Raw genomic sequence first — 27,750 nt, 5'->3', positions numbered from 1 at the left:
GCCAATTTAGTTAGGGTGGATGTTGTCCACTCCCAATAATTGATGAGGAGGTGTCAATACCAAGAGAGGGAAAATTGCTTTTGTAGTGAGCCAGCCACTCCCAGTCCCCATTCAAGCCCGAATTTATGGTGTTAAGTTTTCAAATGAATTGAAGCTCAGCAGTTTCTCTTTGAAGACTGTTTGAAGTTTTTTTTGTTGAAGAATGGCTACTTTTACATCTACTATTGAGTGTTCAAGGAGACTGAAGTGTTCTCCTACTGGCTTTTGTATATTACCATTCCTGATGTCTGATTTGCGTCCATTTATCCTTTTACGTCAAGAGGATGTCTGGTTTGGCCAATGTACATGGCAGAGGGGCATTGCTTACACATATCACATTAGTAGATGTGCAGGTGAATGAGCCTCTGATGGTGTGGCTGGGTCCTACGATGGTGTCGCTAGATGGTGTTATGATATAACCTTTAATTAAATCATCATATACTATTTTTTCTACAGGACCCCTGCCTTATTCAGCATACTGGATGAACAGTGCTCACTTAATGAGCAGCTAGCCAATATTTTTTTTTATCCTTGTGGTTCAATGTGTGGCTCCAGGACTTATTTACTGCACATCACCAAGCCCTGAATACAAAATTATTTATGTCCCCAGTGGCATTTCTATGGCGATTTCAACTTAATAATTTAGTTCTTTACAAACATTAATCAATTTATCTTCACAAAACCCCAAGTGCTGGGGGCTGTGGTTGTTGAGAGCACAAGAGAGACAGTCTTTCTGCTCTCAGTTTTGGTTCAGGGCACTATAGCAGCCCCCTGAAGAAAAGGAGCAATTGCAGGGAAAGTCCTCCTCAGTCTCTGCAGCCCTGGGTTAGAGCATGTGTAATGACGACCATCTTGTCTGACATAGCAGGGACTGAACTGGAGACTTCCAGAGACAAAGCATGAGCTACTACAGTTTGAACTAAAAAGCCACAGTTCTCTAGGTGTGGGATGTAACAACTCATGTCCTCTGCAGATTGGCACAGAAGCAGGACCAATTACACTCACCAGTCAATGACATATGCTCAGTGGGAATGACACTGTGCCATCTGATCAGCACAAAGAGCTTGGAGGGGATGGGCCACATTCAATGAAAATGGACTCTTCAGGGAATTTAGCTGCCAAACTCTATCAAGTTTCTACTGAGCATGTCTGAGCTGAATTTTTTCAGAGGCTTATAATAATAGCTTATAAATTATAATACTTTTAATAAGGATGGCAAAGAGCATGTCCTTGACAGCAGGACAATTTCTTTCCAAATTTCAATACCCTTAGTCCAAATCATAGACACATTAGATGCTCAATGAAAGTTTGACAGTCTAGATATTCTGGGTCACCCACATAATTCTTCTGGTAATCAGAAGTTTAGTTAGACCTCATTCACTCTATTTCTTTTTGTAGAAAGATACAAGAAAACATGACCTTTATACATTTGGATTACACTTTTTGAGATAGTACAGGCTCCCCCCAAATTAAGACACAGCCTGTTAATATTGTTTCACGTGTCAGTTTGCATCTTGACAGGTCTTTTTGCATTACACCAACTGTGTTAAGGCAGGGCCACAGACAGTAAAATCTTTATGGTATAAACGTGTTCTCAGCTTGGGTGTTGCAACCAGATCCAGGGAAGGTCAGTGTTACTCTCTTTCTTTAGGGCTATATGGGAGGGGAATCGCGAATCTTTTTTTCTGTTATAACACGAGGGCACAATAGGGAACAATCATTGGCAAAGGCGCTCTGTATTTCTGCATTTTCCACAGCCCTGACCACGTTGTCAGTGGCTAACAAGTGACAACAGGGAAGCTGTACAAGTAACTGCCTTATGCGGCAGCCTTTGACCCAAAGGGGCCCTCCGATAACGCGCCCCAAAGGCACGGGTCGCAGGTCTGCTCCTGCCGCGGTAGGGCCACGCCTCCTGCACGCAGCCAGTTTGCGTTGGTTGCTGACCAGGGCACGTCGAACAGCCCCGGTGCCTGCGGGGCCCCTACCCCAGGGAGCTACGGCTGCAGCCCGGCGCCCTCGCGGCCCCCGCCCCTGATATAAGCGGTGGCTGCAGCTCCGGCCCCGCACGGCGGGCGCGGCCAGCGGAGCGGGAGACGTGACCCGCCCGGTCCCCGGACTCACCCAGCACCAGCCGGGCCACGTCGGACGGCAGCAGCATGGCCCCGCGCGGGGCTGGGCACGGCAGCGGCGGCCCCCGGGAGCGCAGCCAACCAGCCCCGCGACCTCCGACTGCCAAGGCGCGGAATCGGAAACTGGGAGCCACCGTCCGCCCCGCCCAATTCCTTCCGCCGGAAGTAAGCGCGCTTCCGCTTCCGGGTCTGCACCAGACAAGGCGTGATGGAGAGGCGCATGCGTATTCGCCTCTCTTAGACTCTTGCCCTGGGGCACCTCGCGTTCGCGGAGGCAGCGTGGGGACTGGGGACACCGCGTGCGGTAACTGACTCCGGGTGGCGGTTGTAGCCCAGCGGGGGAGGAGTCGGGTGCGCCACGCCTCGAGTCTGAGCTCAGATTCTGGGGCTGCCTTGGTCCCCGGGTCCTACCGGCAGCGCAGTCCGGGCTCTCCTGGCATCCCCGGCCACCTCACATCCCCGTCTCCCTGCGCCCACCGCCCCGGCCACCTCACACCCCCGTCTGCCTGCGCCCCTTCCCCCGGCCACCTCACACCCCTGCCTCCCTGCGCCCCTTCCCCCCGGCCTCCTCACACCCCCGCCTCCCTGCGCCCCTTCCCCCGGCCACCTCACACCCCTGCCTCCCTGCGCCCCTTCCCCCCGGCCTCCTCACACCCCCGCCTCCCTGCGCCCCTTCCCCCCGGCCACCTCACACCCCCGTCTCCCTGCGCCCCTTCCCCCCGGCCACCTCACACCCCTGCCTCCCTGCGCCCCTTCCCCCCGGCCACCTCACACCCCTGCCTCCCTGCGCCCCTTCCCCCCGGCCACCTCACACCCCTGCCTCCCTGCGCCCCTTCCCCCCGGCCACCTCACACCCCTGCCTCCCTGCGCCCCTTCCCCCCGGCCACCTCACACCCCTGCCTCCCTGCGCCCCTTCCCCCGGCCACCTCACACCCCTGCCTCCCTGCGCCCACCACCCCGGCCTCCTCACACCCCCGTCTCCCTGCGCCCCTTCCCCCCGGCCTCCTCACACCCCCGTCTCCCTGCGCCCCTTCCCCCCGGCCTCCTCACACCCCCGTCTCCCTGCGCCCCTTCCCCCCGGCCTCCTCACACCCCCGTCTCCCTGCGCCCCTTCCCCCCGGCCACCTCACACCCCTGCCTCCCTGCGCCCCTTCCCCCCGGCCTCCTCACACCCCTGCCTCCCTGCGCCCCTTCCCCCCGGCCACCTCACACCCCTGCCTCCCTGCGCCCCTTCCCCCCGGCCACCTCACACCCCCGCCTCCCTGCGCCCCTTCCCCCCGGCCACCTCACACCCCCGTCTCCCTGCGCCCCTTCCCCCGGCCACCTCACACCCCCGTCTCCCTGCGCCCCTTCCCCCCGGCCACCTCACACCCCCGTCTCCCTGCGCCCCTTCCCCCGGCCACCTCACACCCCCGTCTCCCTGCGCCCCTTCCCCCCGGCCACCTCACACCCCCGTCTCCCTGCGCCCCTTCCCCCCGGCCACCTCACACCCCTGCCTCCCTGCGCCCCTTCCCCCCGGCCACCTCACACCCCCGCCTCCCTGCGCCCCTTCCCCCCGACCACCTCACACCCCCGCCTCCCTGCGCCCCTTCCCCCCGGCCACCTCACACCCCCGTCTCCCTGCGCCCCTTCCCCCCGGCCTCCTCACACCCCCGTCTCCCTGCGCCCCTTCCCCCCGGCCTCCTCACACCCCCGTCTCCCTGCGCCCCTTCCCCCCGGCCACCTCACACCCCCGTCTCCCTGCGCCCCTTCCCCCCGGCCACCTCACACCCCCGTCTCCCTGCGCCCCTTCCCCCGGCCACCTCACACCCCTGCCTCCCTGCGCCCCTTCCCCCCGGCCTCCTCACACCCCTGCCTCCCTGCGCCCCTTCCCCCCGGCCTCCTCACACCCCTGCCTCCCTGCGCCCCTTCCCCCCGGCCACCTCACACCCCTGCCTCCCTGCGCCCACCACCCCGGCCACCTCACACCCCTGCCTCCCTGCGCCCACCACCCCGGCCACCTCACACCCCTGCCTCCCTGCGCCCACCACCCCGGCCACCTCACACCCCTGCCTCCCTGCGCCCACCACCCCGGCCACCTCACACCCCCGCCTCCCTGCGCCCCTTCCCCCCGGCCTCCTCACACCCCCGCCTCCCTGCGCCCCTTCCCCCCGGCCTCCTCACACCCCCGTCTCCCTGCGCCCCTTCCCCCCGGCCTCCTCACACCCCCGTCTCCCTGCGCCCCTTCCCCCCGGCCTCCTCACACCCCCGTCTCCCTGCGCCCCTTCCCCCCGGCCTCCTCACACCCCCGTCTCCCTGCGCCCCTTCCCCCCGGCCACCTCACACCCCCGTCTCCCTGCGCCCCTTCCCCCCGGCCACCTCACACCCCCGTCTCCCTGCGCCCACCGCCCCGGCCACCTCACACCCCTGTCTCCCTGCGCCCCTTCCCCCCGGCCACCTCACACCCCTGCCTCCCTGCGCCCCTTCCCCCCGGCCACCTCACACCCCTGCCTCCCTGCGCCCCTTCCCCCCGGCCACCTCACACCCCTGCCTCCCTGCGCCCCTTCCCCCCGGCCACCTCACACCCCTGCCTCCCTGCGCCCACCACCCTGGCCACCTCACACCCCTGCCTCCCTGCGCCCCTTCCCCCCGGCCTCCTCACACCCCCGTCTCCCTGCGCCCCTTCCCCCCCGGCCACCTCACACCCCTGCCTCCCTGCGCCCACCACCCCGGCCACCTCACACCCCTGCCTCCCTGCGCCCCTTCCCCCCGGCCTCCTCACACCCCTGCCTCCCTGCGCCCCTTCCCCCCGGCCTCCTCACACCCCTGCCTCCCTGCGCCCCTTCCCCCCGGCCTCCTCACACCCCTGCCTCCCTGCGCCCCTTCCCCCCGGCCTCCTCACACCCCTGCCTCCCTGCGCCCCTTCCCCCCGGCCTCCTCACACCCCTGCCTCCCTGCGCCCCTTCCCCCCGGCCTCCTCACACCCCTGCCTCCCTGCGCCCCTTCCCCCCGGCCACCTCACACCCCTGCCTCCCTGCGCCCACCACCCCGGCCACCTCACACCCCTGCCTCCCTGCGCCCACCACCCCGGCCACCTCACACCCCTGCCTCCCTGCGCCCACCACCCCGGCCACCTCACACCCCTGCCTCCCTGCGCCCACCACCCCGGCCACCTCACACCCCTGCCTCCCTGCGCCCACCACCCCGGCCACCTCACACCCCTGCCTCCCTGCGCCCCTTCCCCCCGGCCTCCTCACACCCCCGTCTCCCTGCGCCCCTTCCCCCCGGCCTCCTCACACCCCCGTCTCCCTGCGCCCCTTCCCCCCGGCCACCTCACACCCCCGTCTCCCTGCGCCCCTTCCCCCCGGCCTCCTCACACCCCCGTCTCCCTGCGCCCCTTCCCCCCGGCCTCCTCACACCCCCGTCTCCCTGCGCCCCTTCCCCCCGGCCTCCTCACACCCCCGTCTCCCTGCGCCCCTTCCCCCCGGCCACCTCACACCCCTGCCTCCCTGCGCCCCTTCCCCCCGGCCTCCTCACACCCCTGCCTCCCTGCGCCCCTTCCCCCCGGCCACCTCACACCCCTGCCTCCCTGCGCCCCTTCCCCCCGGCCACCTCACACCCCTGCCTCCCTGCGCCCCTTCCCCCCGGCCTCCTCACACCCCTGCCTCCCTGCGCCCCTTCCCCCCGGCCACCTCACACCCCTGCCTCCCTGCGCCCCTTCCCCCCGGCCACCTCACACCCCTGCCTCCCTGCGCCCCTTCCCCCCGGCCACCTCACACCCCCGTCTCCCTGCGCCCCTTCCCCCGGCCACCTCACACCCCCGTCTCCCTGCGCCCCTTCCCCCCGGCCACCTCACACCCCCGTCTCCCTGCGCCCCTTCCCCCGGCCACCTCACACCCCCGTCTCCCTGCGCCCCTTCCCCCCGGCCACCTCACACCCCCGTCTCCCTGCGCCCCTTCCCCCGGCCACCTCACACCCCCGTCTCCCTGCGCCCCTTCCCCCCGGCCACCTCACACCCCCGTCTCCCTGCGCCCCTTCCCCCGGCCACCTCACACCCCCGTCTCCCTGCGCCCCTTCCCCCCGGCCACCTCACACCCCTGCCTCCCTGCGCCCCTTCCCCCCGGCCACCTCACACCCCTGCCTCCCTGCGCCCCTTCCCCCCGACCACCTCACACCCCTGCCTCCCTGCGCCCCTTCCCCCCGGCCACCTCACACCCCTGCCTCCCTGCGCCCCTTCCCCCCGGCCTCCTCACACCCCTGCCTCCCTGCGCCCCTTCCCCCCGGCCTCCTCACACCCCTGCCTCCCTGCGCCCCTTCCCCCCGGCCTCCTCACACCCCTGCCTCCCTGCGCCCCTTCCCCCCGGCCACCTCACACCCCTGCCTCCCTGCGCCCACCACCCCGGCCACCTCACACCCCTGCCTCCCTGCGCCCACCACCCCGGCCACCTCACACCCCTGCCTCCCTGCGCCCACCACCCCGGCCACCTCACACCCCTGCCTCCCTGCGCCCACCACCCCGGCCACCTCACACCCCTGCCTCCCTGCGCCCCTTCCCCCCGGCCTCCTCACACCCCCGCCTCCCTGCGCCCCTTCCCCCCGGCCTCCTCACACCCCCGTCTCCCTGCGCCCCTTCCCCCCGGCCTCCTCACACCCCCGTCTCCCTGCGCCCCTTCCCCCCGGCCTCCTCACACCCCCGTCTCCCTGCGCCCCTTCCCCCCGGCCTCCTCACACCCCCGTCTCCCTGCGCCCCTTCCCCCCGGCCACCTCACACCCCCGTCTCCCTGCGCCCCTTCCCCCCGGCCACCTCACACCCCCGTCTCCCTGCGCCCACCGCCCCGGCCACCTCACACCCCTGTCTCCCTGCGCCCCTTCCCCCCGGCCACCTCACACCCCTGCCTCCCTGCGCCCCTTCCCCCCGGCCACCTCACACCCCTGCCTCCCTGCGCCCCTTCCCCCCGGCCACCTCACACCCCTGCCTCCCTGCGCCCCTTCCCCCCGGCCACCTCACACCCCTGCCTCCCTGCGCCCACCACCCTGGCCACCTCACACCCCCGTCTCCCTGCGCCCCTTCCCCCCGGCCTCCTCACACCCCCGTCTCCCTGCGCCCCTTCCCCCCCGGCCACCTCACACCCCTGCCTCCCTGCGCCCACCACCCCGGCCACCTCACACCCCTGCCTCCCTGCGCCCCTTCCCCCCGGCCTCCTCACACCCCTGCCTCCCTGCGCCCCTTCCCCCCGGCCTCCTCACACCCTTGCCTCCCTGCGCCCCTTCCCCCCGGCCTCCTCACACCCCTGCCTCCCTGCGCCCCTTCCCCCCGGCCTCCTCACACCCCTGCCTCCCTGCGCCCCTTCCCCCCGGCCTCCTCACACCCCTGCCTCCCTGCGCCCCTTCCCCCCGGCCACCTCACACCCCTGCCTCCCTGCGCCCACCACCCCGGCCACCTCACACCCCTGCCTCCCTGCGCCCACCACCCCGGCCACCTCACACCCCTGCCTCCCTGCGCCCACCACCCCGGCCACCTCACACCCCTGCCTCCCTGCGCCCACCACCCCGGCCACCTCACACCCCTGCCTCCCTGCGCCCACCACCCCGGCCACCTCACACCCCTGCCTCCCTGCGCCCCTTCCCCCCGGCCTCCTCACACCCCCGTCTCCCTGCGCCCCTTCCCCCCGGCCTCCTCACACCCCCGTCTCCCTGCGCCCCTTCCCCCCGGCCTCCTCACACCCCCGTCTCCCTGCGCCCCTTCCCCCCGGCCTCCTCACACCCCCGTCTCCCTGCGCCCCTTCCCCCCGGCCTCCTCACACCCCCGTCTCCCTGCGCCCCTTCCCCCCGGCCTCCTCACACCCCCGTCTCCCTGCGCCCCTTCCCCCCGGCCTCCTCACACCCCCGTCTCCCTGCGCCCCTTCCCCCCGGCCTCCTCACACCCCCGTCTCCCTGCGCCCCTTCCCCCCGGCCTCCTCACACCCCCGTCTCCCTGCGCCCCTTCCCCCCGGCCTCCTCACACCCCCGTCTCCCTGCGCCCCTTCCCCCCGGCCTCCTCACACCCCCGTCTCCCTGCGCCCCTTCCCCCCGGCCTCCTCACACCCCCGTCTCCCTGCGCCCCTTCCCCCCGGCCTCCTCACACCCCCGTCTCCCTGCGCCCCTTCCCCCCGGCCTCCTCACACCCCCGTCTCCCTGCGCCCCTTCCCCCCGGCCTCCTCACACCCCCGTCTCCCTGCGCCCCTTCCCCCCGGCCTCCTCACACCCCCGTCTCCCTGCGCCCCTTCCCCCCGGCCTCCTCACACCCCCGTCTCCCTGCGCCCCTTCCCCCCGGCCTCCTCACACCCCCGTCTCCCTGCGCCCCTTCCCCCCGGCCTCCTCACACCCCCGTCTCCCTGCGCCCCTTCCCCCCGGCCTCCTCACACCCCCGTCTCCCTGCGCCCCTTCCCCCCGGCCTCCTCACACCCCCGTCTCCCTGCGCCCCTTCCCCCCGGCCTCCTCACACCCCCGTCTCCCTGCGCCCCTTCCCCCCGGCCTCCTCACACCCCCGTCTCCCTGCGCCCCTTCCCCCCGGCCTCCTCACACCCCCGTCTCCCTGCGCCCCTTCCCCCCGGCCTCCTCACACCCCCGTCTCCCTGCGCCCCTTCCCCCCGGCCTCCTCACACCCCCGTCTCCCTGCGCCCCTTCCCCCCGGCCTCCTCACACCCCCGTCTCCCTGCGCCCCTTCCCCCCGGCCTCCTCACACCCCCGTCTCCCTGCGCCCCTTCCCCCCGGCCTCCTCACACCCCCGTCTCCCTGCGCCCCTTCCCCCCGGCCTCCTCACACCCCCGTCTCCCTGCGCCCCTTCCCCCCGGCCTCCTCACACCCCCGTCTCCCTGCGCCCCTTCCCCCCGGCCTCCTCACACCCCCGTCTCCCTGCGCCCCTTCCCCCCGGCCTCCTCACACCCCCGTCTCCCTGCGCCCCTTCCCCCCGGCCTCCTCACACCCCCGTCTCCCTGCGCCCCTTCCCCCCGGCCTCCTCACACCCCCGTCTCCCTGCGCCCCTTCCCCCCGGCCTCCTCACACCCCCGTCTCCCTGCGCCTCTTCCCCCCGGCCACCTCACACCCCCGTCTCCCTGCGCCCACCGCCCCGGCCACCTCACACCCCTGCCTCCCTGCGCCCCTTCCCCCCGGCCACCTCACACCCCTGCCTCCCTGCGCCCCTTCCCCCCGGCCACCTCACACCCCTGCCTCCCTGCGCCCACCATCCCCGGCCACCTCACACACCTGTCTCCCTGCGCCCACCGCCCCGGATCTGGGGGTTCCCAGCTGCCTTACAGCCATCTCCCTGCCCCCCCCCCCCCCCCCCCCCCCGGCCACCTCACAGCCGTCTCTCCCTCTGCCTCTCCTCCCCACCCCCCGGGCCACCTCACAGCTGTCTCCACTCCTGGCGTATCTCCCCCAGATCTGAGGTCTTTCCACCCCCAGCAGCCTCACACCTATCTCTCTCCCACCCTACCACTGGCTGGGCCTCCATCCCTGGCCATCTCACAGCCATCTCCACTCCTGGCCACCTCACATCTATCTCCCTGCCACCACCCCAGCCACTTCACATCCTCCTGTCCCTTCACATTCACCCCCCTCCCCCTTCACATCCTCCCATCTCTTTCTCAGACCTGGGAGGCTCCCTGCATCCCCAGCTGCTTCACATCCTCCTGCTTCCCACTTGGGCCTTTGGCCCTCCCTGGCTGCCTCACACCCTCTTCCTCTTAGCTGGTGGTGTCACCCTTAGTTGTGTGGATTTGGGTGTCGTTTTCCCTCACCTTTCAGTTCTTCTATACAGTGCCATGTGTATTTGAACACAGCACCATGGAGACCCATGTTTGTTCTTCAGGAACATCTGTGTCAGATATGTGCAGTTCACAATAAAATGTCTTTTCATAGAAGATTAGGATTAGAAGAGACCTCAGGAGGTCATCTAGTCCAACCCCTGCTCAAAGCAGGACCAATTCCCAACTAAATCATCCCAGCCAGGGCTTTTTCAAGCCGGGCCTTAAAAACCTCTAAAGATGGAGATTCCACCTCCTCCCTAGGTAACCCATTCCAGTGCTTCACTACCCTCCTAGTGAAATAGTGTTTCCTAATTTCCAACCTAGACCTCCCCCACTGCAACTTGAGACCATTGCTCCTTGTTCTGTCATCTGCTACCACGGAACACAGCCAAGCTCCATCCTCTTTGGAACCCCCCTTCAGGTAGTTGAAGGCTGCTATCAAATCCCCCCTCATTCTTCTCTTCTGCAGACTAAATAAAACCAGTTCCCTCAGCCTCTCCTCATAAGTCATGTTCCCTAGCTCCCTGATAATTTTCATTATCTTCCGCTGTACTCTCTCCAATTTGTCCATATCCTTTCTGTAGTGGGGGGCCCAAAGCTGAATGCAATACTCCAGATGTGGCCTCACAAGTGCCAAATAGAGGGGAATAATCACTTCCCTCGATCTGCTGGAAATGGTCCTACTAATAAAGCCCAATATGCTGTTGGTCTTCTTGGCAATAAGGGCACACTGCTGATTCATATCCAGCTTCTCATCTACTGTAATCACCAGGTCCTTTTCTGCGGAACAGCTGCTTAGCCAGTCGGTCCCCAGCCTGTAGCAGTGCATGGGATTCTTTTGTCCTAAGTGCAGGACTCTGCATTTGTCCTTGTTGAACCTCATCAGATTTCTTTTGGCCCGATTCTCCAATTTGTCTAGGTCGCTATGGACCCTATCCCTACCCTCTAGTCTATCTACCTCTCCGCCGCAGCTTAATGTCACCTGCGAACTTGCTGAGGGTGCAACCATCCCATCTAGTAGGTTTAGCAGATAAAATAAAAAAAGAACAAGTTAAAAATCACTTAGAAAAGTTAGATGCCTGCAAGTCACCAGGGCCTGATGAAATGCATCCTAGAATACTCAAGGAGCTAATAGAGGAGGTATCTGAGCCTCTAGCTATTATCTTTGGAAAATCATGGGAGACGGGAGAGATTCCAGAAGACTGGAAAAGGGCAAATATAGTGCCCATCTATAAAAAGGGAAATAAAAACAACCCAGGAAACTACAGACCAATTAGTTTAACTTCTGTGCCAGGGAAGATAATGGAGCAAGTAATTAAGGAAATCATCTGCAAACACTTGGAAGGTGGTAAGGTGATAGGGAACAGCCAGCATGGATTTGTAAAGAACAAATCATGTCAAACCAATCTGATAGCTTTCTTTGATAGGATAACGAGCCTTGTGGATAAGGATGAAGCTGTGGATGTGGTATAGAATATCAGAGTTGGAAGGGACCTCAAGAGGTCATCTAGTCCAACCCCCTGCTCAAAGCAGGACCAATTCCCAGCTAAATCATCCCAGCCAGGGCTTTGTCAAGCCGGGCCTTAAAAACCTCCAAGGAAGGAGACTCCACCACCTCCCTAGGTAACGCATTCCAGTGTTTCACCACCCTCCTAGTGAAATAGTTTTTCCTGATATCCAACCTGGACCTCCCCCACTGCAACTTGAGACCATTGCTCCTTGTTCTGTCATCTGCCACCACTGAGAACAGCTGAGCTCCATCCTCTTTGGAACCCCCCTTCAGGTAGTTGAAGGCTGCTATCAAATCCCCCCTCATTCTTCTCTTCTGGAGACTAAACAATCCCAATTCCCTCAGCCTCTCCTCATAAGTCATGTGCTCCAGACCCCTAATCATTTTTGTTGCCCTCCGCTGGACTCTTTCCAATTTTTCCACATCCTTCTTGTAGTGTGGGGCCCAAAACTGGACACAGTATTCCAGATGAGGCCTCACCAATGTCGAATAAAGGGGAACGATCACGTTCCTCGATCTGCTGGCAATGCCCCTACTTATACAGCCCAAAATGCCGTTAGCCTTCTTGGCAACAAGAGCACACTGTTGACTCATATCCAGCTTCTCGTCCACTGTGACCCCTAGGTCCTTTTCTGCAGAACTGCTACCTAGCCATTCGGTCCCTAGTCTGTAGCAGTGCATGGGATTCTTCCATCCTAAGTGCAGGACTCTGCACTTGTCCTTGTTGAACCTCATCAGGTTTTTTTCGGCCCAATCCTCTAATTTGTCTGGGTCCCTCTGTATCCGATCCCTACCCTCTAGTGTATCTACCACGCCTCCTAGTTTAGTGTCATCTGCAAACTTGCTGAGAGTGCAGTCCACACCATCCTCCAGATCATTAATAAAGATATTAAACAAAACCGGCCCCAGGACCGACCCTTGGGGCACTCCGCTTGAAACCGGCTGCCAACTAGACATGGAGCCATTGATCACTACCCGTTGAGCCCGACGATCTAGCCAGCTTTCTATCCACCTTACAGTCCATTCATCGAGCCCAAACTTCTTTAACTTGGCGGCAAGAATACCGTGGGAGACCATATCAAAAGCTTTGCTAAAGTCAAGGAATAACACATCCACTGCTTTCCCCTCATCCACAGAGCCAGTTATCTCATCATAGAAGGCAATTAGGTTAGTCAGGCACGACTTCCCCTTCGTGAATCCATGCTGACTGTTCCTGATCACTTTCCTCTCCTCTAAATGTTTCATAATTGATTCCTTGAGGACCTGCTCCATGATTTTTCCAGGGACTGAGTGAGGCTGACTGGCCTGTAGTTCCCCGGATCCTCCTTCTTCCCATTTTTAAAGATGGGCACTACATTAGCCTTTTTCCAGTCATCTGGGACCTCCCCTGATCGCCATGAGTTTTCAAAAATAATGGCTAATGGCTCTGCAATCTCACCCGCCAACTCCTTTAGCACCCTCGGATGCAGCGCATCCGGCCCCATGGACTTGTGCACGTCCAGTTTTTCTAAATAGTCCCGAACCACTTCTTTCTCCACAGAGGGTTGGTCACCTTCTCCCCATGCTGTACTGCCCAGTGCAGCAATCTGGGAGCTGACCTTGTGCGTGAAGACAGAGGCAAAAAAATCATTGAGTACATTAGCTTTTTCCACATCCTCGGTCACTAGGTTGCCTCCCTCATTCAGTAAGGGGCCCACACTTTCCTTGATTTTCTTCTTGTTGCTAACATACCTGAAGAAACCCTTCTTGTTACTCTTAACATCTCTTGCTAACTGCAACTCCAAGTGTGATTTGGCCTTCCTGATTTCACTCCTACACGCCTGTGCAATATTTTTATACTCCTCCCTGGTCATTTGTCCAATCTTCCACTTCTTGTAAGCTTCTTTTTTGCGTTTAAGATCAGCAAGGATTTCACTGTTTAGCCAAGCTGGTCGCCTGCCATATTTACTATTCTTTCTACACATCGGGATGGTTTGTTCCTGCAACCTCAATAAGGATTCTTTAAAATACAGCCAGCTCTCCTGGACCCCTTTGCCCTTCATGTTATTCTCCCAGGGGATCCTGCCCATCTGTTCCCTGAGGGAGTCAAAGTCTGCTTTTCTGAAGTCCAGGGTCCGTATTCTGCTGCTCTCCTTTCTTCCTTGTGTCAGGATCCTGAACTCGACCATCTCATGGTCACTGCCTCCCAGGTTCCCATCCACTTTTGCTTCCCCTACTAGTTCTTCCCTGTTTGTGAGTAGCAGGTCAAGAAAAGCGTTGCCCCTAGTTGGTTCCTCCAGCACTTGCACCAGGAAATTGTCCCCTACACTATCCAAAAATTTCCTGGATTGCCTGTGCACCGCTGTATTGCTCTCCCAGCAGATATCAGGGTGATTAAAGTCTCCCATGAGAACCAGGGCCTGCGATCTAGCAACTTCTGCTAGTTGCCAGAAGAAAGCCTCGTCCACCTCATCCCCCTGGTCTGGTGGTCTATAGCAGACTCCAACCACGACATCACCCTTGTTGCTCACACTTCTCAACTTTATTCAGAGACTCTCAGGTTTTTCTGCAGTTTCATTCCGGAGCTCTGAGCAGTCACACTCCTCTCTTACATACAACGCAACTCCCCCACCTTTTCTGCCCTGCCTGTGCTTCCTGAACAGTTTATATCCATCCATGACAGTACTCCAGTCATGTGAGTTATCCCACCAAGTCTCTGTTATTCCAATCACATCATAGTTCCCTGACTGTGCCAGGACTTCCAGTTCTCCCTGCTTGTTTCCCAGGCTTCTTGCATTTGTGTATAGGCACTTAAGATAACTCATCGATCGTCCCTCTTTCTCAGCATGAGACAGGAGTCCTCCCCTCTTGCGCTCTCCTGCTTGTGCTTCCTCCCAGGATCCCATTTCCCCACTTACCTCAGGGCTTTGGTCTCCTTCCCCCGGTGAACCTAGTTTAAAGCCCTCCTCACTAGGTTAGCCTATAGCTAGTTATACCTAGACTTTAGTAAGGCATTTGATACAGTCTCGCATGATATTCTTATCGATAAACTAGGCAAATACAATTTAGATGGGGCTACTATAAGGTGGTTGCATAACTGGCTGGATATCCATACTCAAAGAGTTATTAGTGGTTCCCAATCCTGCTGGAAAGGCATAACGAATGGGGTACCGCAGGGGTCTGTTTTGGGACCGGCTCTGTTCAATATCTTAATCAACGACTTAGATATTGGCATAGAAAGTACGCTTATTAAGTTTGCGGATGATACCAAACTGGGAGGGATTGCAACTGCTTTGGAGGACAGGGTCATAATTCAAAATGATCTGGACAAATTGGAGAAATGGTCTGTGTTAAACAGGATGAAGTTTAACAAAGACAAATGCAAAGTGCTCCACTTAGGAAGGAAAAATCAGTTTCACACATACAGAATGGGAAGAGACTGTCTAGGAAGGAGTACGGCAGAAAGGGATCTAGGGGTTATAGTGGTTATACTCAGCTGGAGTATTGTGTCCAGTTCTGGGCACCGCATTTTAAAAAAGATGTGGAGAAATTGGAAAGGGTCCAGAGAAGAGCAACAAGAATGATTAAAGGTCTTGAGAACATGACCTATGAAGGAAGGCTGAAAGAATTGGGTTTGTTTAGTTTGGAAAAGAGAAGACTGAGAGGGGACATGATAGCAGTTTTCAGGTATTTAAAATGGTGTCATAAGGAGGAGGGAGAAAACTTGTTCACCTTAGCCTCTAAGGATAGAACAAGAAGCAATGGGTTTAAACTGCAGCAAGGGAGGTCTAGGTTGGACATTAGGAAAAAGTTTCTAACTGTCAGGGTGGTTAAACACTGGAATAAATTGCCTAGGGAGGTTGTGGAATCTCCATCTCTGGAGATATTTAAGAGTAGGTTAGATAAATGTCTATCAGGGATGGTCTAGACAGTATTTGGTCCTGCCATGCGGGCAGGGGACTGGACTCGATGACCTCTCGAGGTCCCTTCCAGTCCCAGAATCTATGAATCTATGAATCATCCAGATCATTAATAGATGTTGAACAAAACTAGCCCCTGGGGCATGCCACTTGATACCAACTGCCAACTAGACATCGAGCTGTTGATCACTATCCATTGAGCCTGACAATCTAGCCAGCTTTCTATCCACTTTATAGTCCATTCATCCAATGCATACTTTTTTAACTTGTGGCAAGAATACTGTGGGAGATGGTATCAAAAGCTTTGCTAAAGTCCAGATATATCCCGTCCACTGCTTTCCCCATATCCATAGAGCTAGTTCTCATCATAGAAGGCAATCAGGTTGGTCAGGCATGACTTGCCCTTGATGAATCCATGTTGACTGTTCCTGATCACCTTCCTCTCCTCCAAGTGCTTCAAAATGGTTTTACTTGAGAACCTGCTCCATGATTTTTCCAGGGACTGAGGTGAGGCTGACCGGTCTGTAGTTCCCTGGTTCTCCTTCTTCCCTTTTTAAAAGATGGGCACTATATTTGCCTTTTTCCAATTGTCCGGGACCTCTCTCGGTCACCACGAGCTTTCAAAGATAATGGCCAATGGCTCTGCAATCACATTAGCCAATTCCCTCAGCACCCTCGGATGCATTAGATCTGGACCCAGGAACTTGTGCATGTCCAGCTTTTCTAAATAGTCCTTAACATGTTCTTTCACCACTGAGGGCTGCTCACCTCCTCCCCATGCTGTGTTGTCCAGGACAGTAGTGTGGGAGCTGACCTTGTCTGTGAAGACCGAGGCAAAAAAAGCATGAGTACTTCAGGTTTTTCCACATCACCTGTCACTAGGTTGCCTTCCCCATTCATTAAGGGTCCCACACTTTCCCTGACCTTTTTCTTGTTGCTAACATACCTGTAGAAACCCTTCTTGTTACCCTTCACATCCCTTGCTAGATGCAACTCCAGTTGTGTTTTGGCCTTCCTGATTACACCCCTTCATGCTCGAGCAATATTTTTATACTCCTCCCTAACCATTAATCCTGCGGGGTCAAGCTGGGATCTGAGATTTAAGCTGGGTTTTTTCCCCTCCCATGACCATGGTCTCTAATAAAGCTTCTGCAGGTCAAACTAGACTCCCAGTTACACTGATGCAAATCCTTCCTTTCAGGGAGGTTACACAGGTAAAACTGAGAACAGATTTGCCCTTGCACTCGGAATTTAGTTCTGTTCATGCACAGAACCACAACAGAATTGAGCTCACTCTGCTGTAGTTGGGCTGGTGTGGAGGTTGGGAGCTTAGCAAGAAAAAAGCGCTAAAAACCTATATTTGTTACCGGAGGAAGCAGAATGCATTCTGAATTCAAAACAAGGAGCAGATCCGATGCGTGTTCACTAGCCCACCACCACCAAAGCATATGGACACTGCTTAAAATAAAATAAAAAAATGTTTCTGGTTCTCTTTCTTCCTGGCCTATAGGACAAAGAGACTGATTTGTTTATTAGGTTTTCTAATGTATAGCATACATATGAAAACTTTAGTGTGGGACTGCTAACTTGAAGAAATTACTTTTGCATTCTTATGGCACATAAGCACATGTTCCATGCAAATCTAGGGTACCCACTATGACACATGAAAGATCACATTGTCTACTGGGCAAATGCTTGATGATAACACCTATACATGTACACAGCCATCGCATTCCTTGTTTTTCTAGTCTCTTTGCTAGATAGAAATAGCTTATTGCTAGGGCCCTATCAAATTCATGGTCCATTTTGGTCAATTTCATGGTCATAGGATTTAAAAAATAAATTTCATGATTTCAGCTATTTAAATCTGAAATGTCACGGTGTTGTATTTGTAGGGGTCCTGACCCAAAAAGGAGTTGGGGGGTGGGGGAGAGCAGGGTCGCAGTACTGCTACCTTTACTTCTGCTCTGCTGCTGACGGCGGTGCTGCCTGAAGAGCCGGGCAGCTGGAGAGCAGCGACTGCTGGCCGGGAATCCAGCTCTGAAGGCAGAGCAGCCTCCAGCAGCAGCACAGAAGTAAGGCTGGTGTGGTATTACCACCCTTACCTCTGCGCTGCTGCCTGCAGAACTGGGCCGTCAGTCAGCCGCCATCACTCTCCGGCCGCCCAGCTCTGAAGGCAGCAGCGAAGAAGTAAGGATGGCATGGATATGGTATAGTCATTCTTCAGCGCTGCTGCTGCTGGCAGGGTGTTGCCTTCAGCGCTGGGCACCTGGCCAACTGCCGCTGTTCTCCGGCCACCCAGCTCTGAAGGCAGCGCCTAAGTGAGGATGGCAATATCATGACCCCCTCCCCTAAAATAACCTTGTGACCCCTCCCCCCCTGCAACTCCCTTTTGGGTCAGGATCCCCAATTTGAGAAACGCTGGTCTCCTCCTGTGAAAACGTATAGTATAGAGTAAAAGCACACACAAGACCAGATTTCACAGGAGGAGACAAGATTTCACGGTCCATAATGCGATTTTCATGGCCGTGAATTTGGTAGGACCCTATTTATTGCTCAAGTTCACTGGCTACAGGAACCTAGGGTGGTGCAACTTTATTTGTAGCCTCAGGTTACAGGAAAGGGTCAGTCAAAGGTTGAATTTTAGGACTCTCTTTTAGCTTGCATACACCTCTGTTCTAATGCATTCTTTGTTTTGAGTCTTCCTTGTTTAAGTCAGTGTGAGAAAATTATTACCGATCAATCTGATACTAGGCAGCATCTGGTTTTACAATTTCTACAAATTCTTTTAGGCTTGTGCCTGTTGTTTTTTTTTTAAGTAGTGTACAAATATTAAACATGAAATCTCAAAGGATAAAATGTAAGTTTTGTTTATCAAATCAAAACAATTGCAAAGTGAGAGGCTGTTAGAATATTTGTCAGGTCTTGCTTTATCTGAACAAACTGTTTTTCTGTTCCAACTAGTATTAAGTGGTGTGTTAGAGTTTCTTTCTAGTAATTCTTAATTTCTGTTTATTACATATTAAATATAGTAATGAGCTTAGCATAATGCTAAATATGAGGCAGAGTATTTAAATGCCAGGAAATTCCAAGTTACACTGTGTTTTCTAATTTCATTCTTTTTCTAAATCTAAATTTCTAAATCTTTTTTAAAAACAGGTCTTTCTTAAACCGAAGACCAATGAAAACATGTTTGTGGTTTTTAAAAATCATTCCAATAGTAAAAATTGTCTTCAAACAAATATTCCCTGTAGTTTTTGTAATCTAAACATTGCTTCATTAAGAACGTCAAACAAAAATTGACAATAAATAAATGTGAAATTGTTTAAAGTCTAAATGCATTTTCATTGCCTAAATTCAGGAGATAAAAAGTAAACAAACAGCATAAATAGTGAAACATAACTTGGATTTTCATAGTTGTTTCAATAATCTGCGATATTGTGGTATTCATACAGACACTCCCTGGGTTATGTAAACCCGACTTACACAAATCCACACTTAAGGAAAAAGGTCCGTAAGCTAGGAAGGTTTTTTTTGTTTGTTTGTTTGTTTGTTTGTGTTTTTTTTTTTTGCGTAATAGTCGGGTATATGTTCCCGACTTACGCAAAATTCGAGTTACGCAAGGCGTTCTGGAATGGAACACTTGCATAAGTCGGGGAGCGTCTGTATTAGTAGCAAGAAGTTTGTTTACATGTGGCTTAAATTGACAATGTCTTTTCAAAGTTTTTCTACTGCAATGTTATGATGCACATTGTATATTTTACAGTAAGTATTAGGAACATAGGAATTGCCATAGTGGACTAGGCCAGAAGTCCATGTAGTCCAGTATTATGTCTCTGAACAGTGATCATTCAGAGAAGAGTGCAAGAAACTCTGTGGTGGACAATTATGGAATAACATGGCCATAAGGGGAGTAGAGTTGAGAAAATAATTGATTTTTGTTGCTAGCTTCCATTATTTAGTGGTTGGTTTATGCTCAGAAGCATGAGGGTTATATCATTTTTTAAAACCTATGTAATATAATTGGACTTTCGCATTATCCATATAAATGCCTAACCTGTAAGAGATCGTAGCTTGAACATATTGAGGGAAAGCTTGGAGAAAAGAGTTTTGCATTTCATTCTGAAAGTGGTTGGTTCTGTGATCATTCCTGAGGGAGTGAGTTCCATAATCTAATCAGACTTTTGGAAGTTCTGCCTCCTCTATTGGTTGAAGATTTCATTATTATAGTACAATATAGCTGTCATGGCAGCTCATGGTCATAGAGGGAGAGACAGAGACTATGTCTTGGGAAGCTAGGGCCAACAATATGGAGGGCTTTGAATATCAGGACAGAGACCATGAATTGGATGCTGTATTTATCAGGAGCCAGTGCAGAGTGGAGCACTAAGGTGATGTGTTCATCAGTGACTCATGTTACCTAATAGAAAGCTGCTGAATGGCCTGGTCAAAATGTGTTTTAATACACCCATATGTAAGGTTATACAGCTGGGAAAAAGGAGTGCAAATTATTTCTACAGGATTGGAGAAGCTGTTGGAAAGCAGTGACTCAGAGAAGGTCGTAGGTGTCATTGCGGATAATTGCCTCAACATGATCTCTCTGTGTAATGCTGTGGCAAAAAGAATGAATACAATCCTTGGATGTATTAAAAAGTGGACTATTAAGTAGAAATAAGGAAGTGTTCTTGCCTCTGTACTTAGCATTGCTAATATATAATAATAAATGGAGATATACCTATCTCAAAGAGCTGGAAGGGACTGTGAAAGGTAATTGAGTCCAGCCCCTTGCCTTTACTAGCAGGACCAAGTACTGATTTTGCCCCAGATCCCTAAGTGGTCCCTTCAAGGATTGAACTCACAACCCTGGGTTTAGCAGGCCAATGCTCAAACCACTGAGCTATCTCTCCCCCCTAAGATTGCTACTATTATATTGTCTAATTTTGGTGTCCACACTTCAAGAAGGATGTGAAAATATGGGACAGAGTTCAAAGGAAGGCCATAAAAATGATCCAGGGTCTGGAAAAGAAGTCTGATGGTTTGGGGTGTAAGGAACTCAACTTCAGAGCTGAGTATTTTTTTTGTTATTGAATATTTAATTGGCTGGAAAATGCATTTGTGAGAGGCACCAAAACTTTGTGAATTTGGGTCAAATTCAGCAATTTGTTTTTGCCCCCAAAAACCTTGAATTTTTTTCAGAAATGTCAAAACAAAACATTTTAGCATTTTCTAAACTACCCATTTCAATATTTTTTTTAAAAATATCAATATTTTCAAAACATTTTCTTGGACCCAACCAAAATTTTTCTACTTTTTTGTTTTGCGAGAAAAACATAATTCAGTTTCAATTTGAAATGAATATGTGGCTCATGAAGGCCAGGTCAGTGTTAATAGGCTGGAACACAATATTCTGGCTATTCACAGAGGGAGATGGGCATTTTTTCCTGCCATGGCTACTTGCGCATCCTGTGGTATTGAGTCCAAAAGGACCCCGAGGCTGCACATTTAACAGTCTGGCGGTAGATGCTCTTGATAGAGGGGTATGTAATAGAGGAGGAACGTTTTTTCAAAATGGTTCCCTTTTCCTGCCAGCACTACCTTAGTCTTGCCTTGGTTGAGCTTTAAATGGCTTCTGATTTTGGGCTGAGCGCTGAGAGATGGAGCTATTTGTGTCATCCAAAAGAGCTGTAGAGCTAGGTGTCATCTGTTTACTGTCGATGCTTTGATCTGTGTTGTCTGCCCAGCTCTCACTTCTCTATATGTCAGGGCAGAAGTCAGAGAGTATGTCTACGGAACAAAGAGAAACTCACAGCTGGCCCATGCTAGCCGACTTGGGCTATGGGGCCAGGGCCGGTGCAAGGATGTTTCGCGCCCTAGGCGAAACTTCCATCTTGTGTCCTCCCCGAGCCCTGCGGCAGCTCCCAGCCCCCCCCGCCCTGAGGTGCCCCCCCTGCGGCAGCTCCCCACCTACCCCCCTGCCCTGAGGCGTCCTCCCTGCGGCAGCTCCCCACCCCCCTCCGCCCTGAGGTGTCCCCCACGGCAGCTCCCCACCCCCATCAGCCCAGGGAGCCATGCAGCAGCTCCCCACCCCAGCTCACCTCTGCTCCGCCCCCTCCCCGAGCCCTGCAGCAGCTCCCCCGCCAACCCTGAGGTGCCTCCCCCACGGCAGCTTCCCACCCACCCCCTCCGGCTTGAGGCGCCTCCTCCGTGGCAGCTCCCCCACCGCCCGGGAAGCCATGCGGCAGCCTGAGCTCTGGGACCCTCCCGCCTGCAGGGCTCCAGCCTGTGCCAGAAGTCTATACAGCAATAAGACAGCCGTGCAGCCCAAGCCCCGTGAGCCAGAGTCAGCTGGCAGGGCTAGCCGCAGGTTTTTTTTTTTGCTGTGTAAACATACCCACAGTCATATGAGGTGGCCCTCGTTGTTGTCAATTGGTCCATAACAACTACTTGTGAGAATGTTTTACGTTCTTGTAATGAGACTATTTCTGATTCTACTTGTCTTGTTCTTGATGGCCCACAAGACCAATTCAGGTGCTGGTGATCCTCTCTGTGAATAAAACATAAATTTTAAAAATACCTATGCATGTAAGACAGGATGACCACAATTATGAACTGAAAGCAACTAAAATATCAAAACACTTCAGGTAACATTTTTTAAAAAGACTTAAAATTGAAGCTAGAATCCCACTTTGCATTACATTTCTCATCTTTTAAGCAGGTTGGCTAGCTACAGTAGTAAGGCAGTTTATTTCATAATTAGAATACTGATTGTCTTTACTTCCATTTACAGATGCAAATTATTTATCTGCTGCTAAGCTAAACCATGAGTCTTGTGCTACATGAGCTGCTTGTTTGCTGCCGTCAACTTGAAAATGACAAAATTACAGAGCGAAGGGTAATTAAAATCCTTTTTTTGTATGTAAAAGAGTGGAATGGATGCATAATAAATAACCTTTTTCCTGAAATACATTTTCAGAAAGAAGTTGAAAAATTCAAACGTCTCATCCGTGATTCTGAAACAATTAACCAACTGGATCGTAATTCTGACTCTAAACAAGGAAAACAACTGAACTGGGATGCTGTATTTAGGTATCATTTTTGTCTAAATTGCCATCTTTCTCACTATACAAAACAGCACTGTTTTGTTTCATAGATTATCAGGTCAACACCAATATTTTTCCTAGATCTGCAGATTGGATTCAGAATCTTATCTGTCTGTCTGTAAATAAGAAATGTCTTAAAAGATAGTCACAAAAAGTGAAATGGCTCAGTGTAACAGTTACCAGTTGCAGAGGATACTAAGGCCTGGTCACACCATGCTTCAATGCTAGCGGAAACTTGACTAAATAAGGTTGATTGCTAGTGTAGTTATTGTTAGTCACCTGTTCAGATTTTATCTTACAATAAATACTAACTTAACGTTACTTTTTTCTAATAAATATTTTCAGTTTGTGTCCAGCTTTCAATTTGTAGTTCTTTGAACATATATATATATATATAAAGAGAGAGAGAGAGAGTATGGATTATACATACGATGTAGATATCTTATTAGAAGCCTATGTTCTTAATCAGTCCTTTGAACTAGGGTAGCTGAATTGTGGCTCATGGGCCAAATGAGTCATACTGTATGGTCTGTGGAGGCTCTCATATTTAATATGGAATCTGTTCTTACTCCTGAGGGAATTTTGCACCAAAAAATTAAAAATTCTGTGCCAGAAAAATAAAAAGTCTGTGCACAATATTTTAAAATTCTGCAATTTTTTTTGTCAGTAAATAAATGTGGAGGCTCCAGCATGGCAATGGGGAGCACAGGCCTCTGGCTGCACGGAGTTGGGAGATCACCATGCAGCCCCCACCCCAGGACATGGACTTGGCAATGAGGCTGCACAAGCAGGGCCGGCCCTCGGCTTTTTTGCCTCCTCAGGCAAAAAAGCCTCCGGCCGCCCCTCCCCCACTCCACCAGCGCAGCAGGGGAGGGCGGCCGGAACCCTGGGAGGAGGGCGGAGTGCCCGGTCGGGGCTCCGCCCTCCCCGGCGGCCAGAGGCCTGGGAGGAGGGTGGAGTGCCCGGCCAGGGCTCCGCTCTTCCCGGTGGCCAGAGCGTCAGGGGGAGGGCGGCGAGCCCCGGCCGAGACTCCGCTCTCCCCGGCGGCCGGGGGGAGGGCGCCGGGCGGGAGGGCAGCCGGAGCCCTGGGAGGAGGGCGGAGTGCCCGGCTGGGACTCCGCTCTCTCTGGCGACCAGAGCGCCGGGGGGAGGGCGGCGAGCCCCGGCCGAGACTCTGCTCTCCCCGGCGGCCAGAGCGCCCGGCCAGGGCTCTGCTCTCCCTGGCGGCCGGAGCACCGCACCGCGCCGCCCCCCTCCAGGTGCCGCCCCAAGCACAAGCTTGGTGCCTGGAGCCGGCCCTGTGCACAAGGCAAGGGCTGGGCTGCCCCAGAAACACCCTGGGGCTCTACCTCTCTGCGCCAGCTGCACCAGGTGTGGGCAGGCAGGCTTAGCTTGGCAGGCTCCAAGTGTAGAGGAGCTTATTGGGGGTGGGATCCAAGTGTGGGGTAAAAAAGTTCTGCGTGGGGCAATCTGGGTGTGTGCAGCTCAGTGGAGGGTCTGGGAACAGGGAGGATCTAGATGCCCAGGGGCTCATTGGGAGGGTTCTTTGTGCAGGGGCAATGGGACTCTGCAGGAGGGTTTAGGTGAAGGTAGTTGGGACCCAGCAGGGTGTCTGGGTGTGGGGGGATGGGGCTCAGTGGGGGAGTCCGGGTGCTGGGGAGCGGGGCTTGGTGGGGTGGAGGACTGGGTGCATATGGTTGGGGCTCAGTGGGGTGGGGGTCCAGGTGCAGACTGCTCATCAGGATGGTCCAGGTGCCTAGAGGGTGGGGCTTGTCAAGGTGTGGGTTCGAGTGTGGGGAGCTCAACAGGGGGTGGTCTGGGTGAAGGGGTTGGGCTTTGGGGGAGGGAGTCGGGTGCGGGAGGGGCAGCCTACATGGGTGGGGTCTGGATGCACAGGGATTGGGTGTTTGGGAGAGTAGCTCCCATACAGTGACCCCTCCCCCGGCGGCTGAGGAGTGTTGGGGGAGGGACGCGGGGGCGGGGGGAAGGGTGCAGAGCCGGGGGAGATTTCTAGGGGTAAGTCTGCCTTGGCCTGCCACTCTATGCAAGGGAAGTGCGCTTTTCCCCCATCTCCAGCCCAGCTGGGGCTAGCAGCTGAGCCCAGCACAGGGTAGGAGCCACCAGCCGGGTTGTCCCCAGCCCTGGATGGGGCTGGAGCTAGCCGGCACAGAGCTCAGTGGGGGTGTCTCGGGGGATCTGGATGCAGGGGGGTTGGGTGGACGGAGAGTGGGTCTGACCAGGCACTGGCAGGGGATCCCCAGCCACCTGTGATTTACCTCTCCACTGGCTGCTCCGGGTGCCTGAAACTATGCGCCCATGCTGCTGGGAAGGGGCACGTGACCACTCTTGTGGCTTCCTTTTGCTTCCCTGTCAGAAAATCATTTTTCTGCTGGGAAGCAAATAAATTTGTGGGGGACATGAATTCTGCGCGTGCACAGCGGTGCAGAATTCCCCTAGGACTACTGTTCTATATATTCTGCGGGTTGCATCTTAATCTTCCATTGAGAGGAAAATGGAGCATAGCATGATGTGCTTGTTGTTATATATAAGTTGCACTTCCATGTTAAAAATCAGTGTCTGAAGTCTGCTTCTATACATACATACTTCTAAACCTATACATTTAAACTAAGCTTCAGGTGTATTTCTACCATGTAATATAACAATCAAAAAGATTTTTATATTCTTATCTTTTGTTACTTTTGCTATGACTAACACAAAAAGGGTTTATGCTAGAAGAAAACAAAGATGCAGATACTAAACCAAGTAAATATTGCAGATCAGAAAATCAGTGATGTAATTATGAAAAACTTGAACATACACTTGTAGTACATCTAATACAAACTAATAGTCTATTTACACTACATATTCACTCTGTTATATGAGACTGTTCTCAGAACAGTACATGATTAGCCCCCTCTTTTCCCCTCCATTAAAATTAATGGAAGTCATGCATCTTTTTCAAGGAATAATTTTAAAATATTCAATCAAAAACATGCTGTGGAGTCTGATAGGAAGCTCATTTATTTAGAAAGAATTCAAGTTTTCTTCATTATGAACAATAAACAGTACTTTTTAATATTCTGTGCTATAGTAATTATACATATTTGTTGTAACATGCATAATAGATGCATATCAGTATAATTTTCCTTTTAATCACTTACTTTATGCTCAGCTCTAAACAAATTTTAGAAGAAGATAGACTTCTTACCCCAGATAACTTAAAATCTAAATAGATAAAATAATTCAGACACAAAATGTACTAGATAATCAGTTCTTGTCACTATCTGCTAGCTATTTCCATTAGATTTACACCCGTAATATATACCTGTGTTTATTAATTGTTTCAGAACCAACATTGCTAAACTGGTGCCTGGATTTTAAGTTTCCACAAACAATGTTTACCCATTTTATTTTAATCAATAGCCTGTTCTGACAAATACCCATTTTGCATTTTTGAAGGTTTCTGCAGAAATACATCCTGAAAGAAACTGACAGTATCAGATTGGCAAAACCAAATGTATCTGCCTCAACACAAGCTTCCAGGCAGAAAAAGATGCAAGAGATCAGCGGTTTGGTCAAATACTTCATTAGATGTGCTAATAAAAGTTAGTAATTTATATATCCACATATAATTATAGATCTTTTACTGCTTTACTGTCAGTTTCAACTGTTTACTCTGAACCCGGTGTGACACGCTATTTTAAAATATTCAAGGACCACGGTTATAAATTAGTGCTTATTTTTCTTGAATGTCCCAGTGAACCTTTTTCATTGGTGTTAGAAGTTATAGATTTGTACTAGTTCATCTCTGGGGCAGTATAGAATTGTTTCTTCACCTGCAGTGTAATTGTAGTGCTTTGTATAGTCTACTTGTTTACTGAGCACTTACAGTGTGGACTGTGCTTGTACAAAGCATAGAGGAAAACATGATTTGAGGCAGAATTTTCAAGTGATAAGGTTTCTGCCAATTTTCTTGGGAAGCTATTCAATAACCCAAGTACCCTCACCAGCAGACAGGTTTTGCTGACAGCCTGAATTGTCTTTTTATGAATTCTATCCCATTTCTCCTAGTTATACCTGTGGACAGTCCTAGACAATTCCTCATCTTTCAAATACCTCTAAAAGGGTCTGTTGACCACTTAATTATCATCTAACAAAATGATGTAGTTCTGTTCATCTTTCCTCATCAGTTAAGCTCTCCAAAGTAAAGTATTTGTCTCACACTGTCTATAGTCCCTCCAATTTGTTTACATCTTTCTCGTATTGAGAAGCCCAAAACTGAACCCAGTATTCAAGTACAGACTCACCAGAGCCTTGTAGATGGGGACTATCACTTCTCTGCAGCCCAAAATCACATTTAGCTTTTTGCTGCCAGGTTGCATTGGAAGCTCATCCACTTTGGTTGCATCATCATCCTTATGTTTCTTTCATCATAACTGCTCTCCAAGTTTCTTCCCTCCATTAAATGTTGAGACTCCTATATGTGTTAGCACAGTGGTTCTCAACCAGGGATCTGAGGCCCCCCAGGGGGCCGCAAGCAGGTTTCAAGGGGGCTGCAAAAATAAACCAGAGAGCAGGGCCAGCGTTAAGAGTCACTGGGGCCCAGGGAAAAAGCCAGAGCCCGAGCCCCACTGTGCGGGGCTGAAGCCCGAACCCTGCCACATGGAGCTTTAGCCAAAGTCCAAGCAACATAGCTTTGTGGGGCCCCTTGTGGCCTGGGGCCCCGGGCAATTGCCCTGCTAGCTACCTCCTAACACACGCCCTGGCTTTTAATCTACTTGATATGCAGAAAAACTTGTTGTGGCACAGGTGAGCCATGGAGGTTTTATAACATTTGGGTGGGGGTTCGGAAAGAAAAAGGTTGAGAACCCCTGTGTTAGCATGCATTTTTTCAGCTGAATATCACTTTCATTTCATGCTAATATTCTAAAATCTCAGAATCCTTTTGTGTTATTTCTCTGTTCATTGGTGCGTGTGAATGTAACCAATGTATGACTTATCCCTTTTTTCAGATCACCACAGTCTTTTAGGTAAATTCATTATTAGAAAGGGTTTCTTTAAAAACAAGGGCATTAACAAAAACAGATAGAAATTGAAATGTGATCGGTCATATACAGAGAACATGCTATATGTGCATTATTCCTATTATTTCCAAAAAAACCACAGACTTTCAAATATTTGTTGGTAGTGGAAGAATACAATGGGAGGAAATATACTGTAACTGAGATAAATATGGTAATGTTCAGATTTTATGTAATCACTAATTCCAGTCTTGGCTTCATTATTCAGTACTTGGTTTAATTA

The 27,750-nt window shown here is 53.7% G+C and overlaps 2 protein-coding genes across 9 annotated transcripts in view; one reads left to right on the top strand and one right to left on the bottom strand.

The window, feature by feature from the left end:
* The window catches only part of LOC101940351 (protein NPAT), a 35,790-nt gene extending 33,447 nt beyond the window's left edge, over positions 1 to 2,343 (bottom strand). For 2 of the 4 annotated variants that reach the window (XM_005289961.5, XM_065581474.1), the window contains exon 1: positions 2,161 to 2,299. Coding sequence is in view for 2 of the 4 variants with exons in the window: in XM_005289959.5 (XP_005290016.2) it covers positions 2,161 to 2,197 (37 nt within the window). In the remaining 2 variants the exon portion in view is untranslated. Of the gene's footprint in view, positions 1 to 2,160 lie in introns of all 4 variants that reach the window. The other 2 variants (XM_005289959.5, XM_005289960.5) reach the window with 2 other exon arrangements.
* ATM (ATM serine/threonine kinase) overlaps positions 2,315 to 27,750 on the top strand; it is a 119,505-nt gene continuing 94,069 nt past the window's right edge. For 4 of the 5 annotated variants that reach the window (XM_042855008.2, XM_042855012.2, XM_042855009.2 and 1 more), the window contains exons 1-4: positions 2,341 to 2,472; positions 22,134 to 22,238; positions 22,320 to 22,432; positions 25,906 to 26,051. In XM_042855008.2, the coding sequence (XP_042710942.2) occupies positions 22,167 to 22,238; positions 22,320 to 22,432; positions 25,906 to 26,051 (331 nt within the window). In that variant the 5' untranslated portion in view covers positions 2,341 to 2,472; positions 22,134 to 22,166. The other variant, XM_065581473.1, reaches the window with a different exon arrangement.

The sequence above is a fragment of the Chrysemys picta genome, chromosome 1 (assembly GCF_011386835.1).
Source record: "Chrysemys picta bellii isolate R12L10 chromosome 1, ASM1138683v2, whole genome shotgun sequence".
In the NCBI taxonomy this organism is placed as follows: Eukaryota; Metazoa; Chordata; order Testudines; family Emydidae; genus Chrysemys; species Chrysemys picta.
Note: the sequence above shows the minus strand (reverse complement) of the source record. Positions and strands in the feature narration are given on the sequence as shown.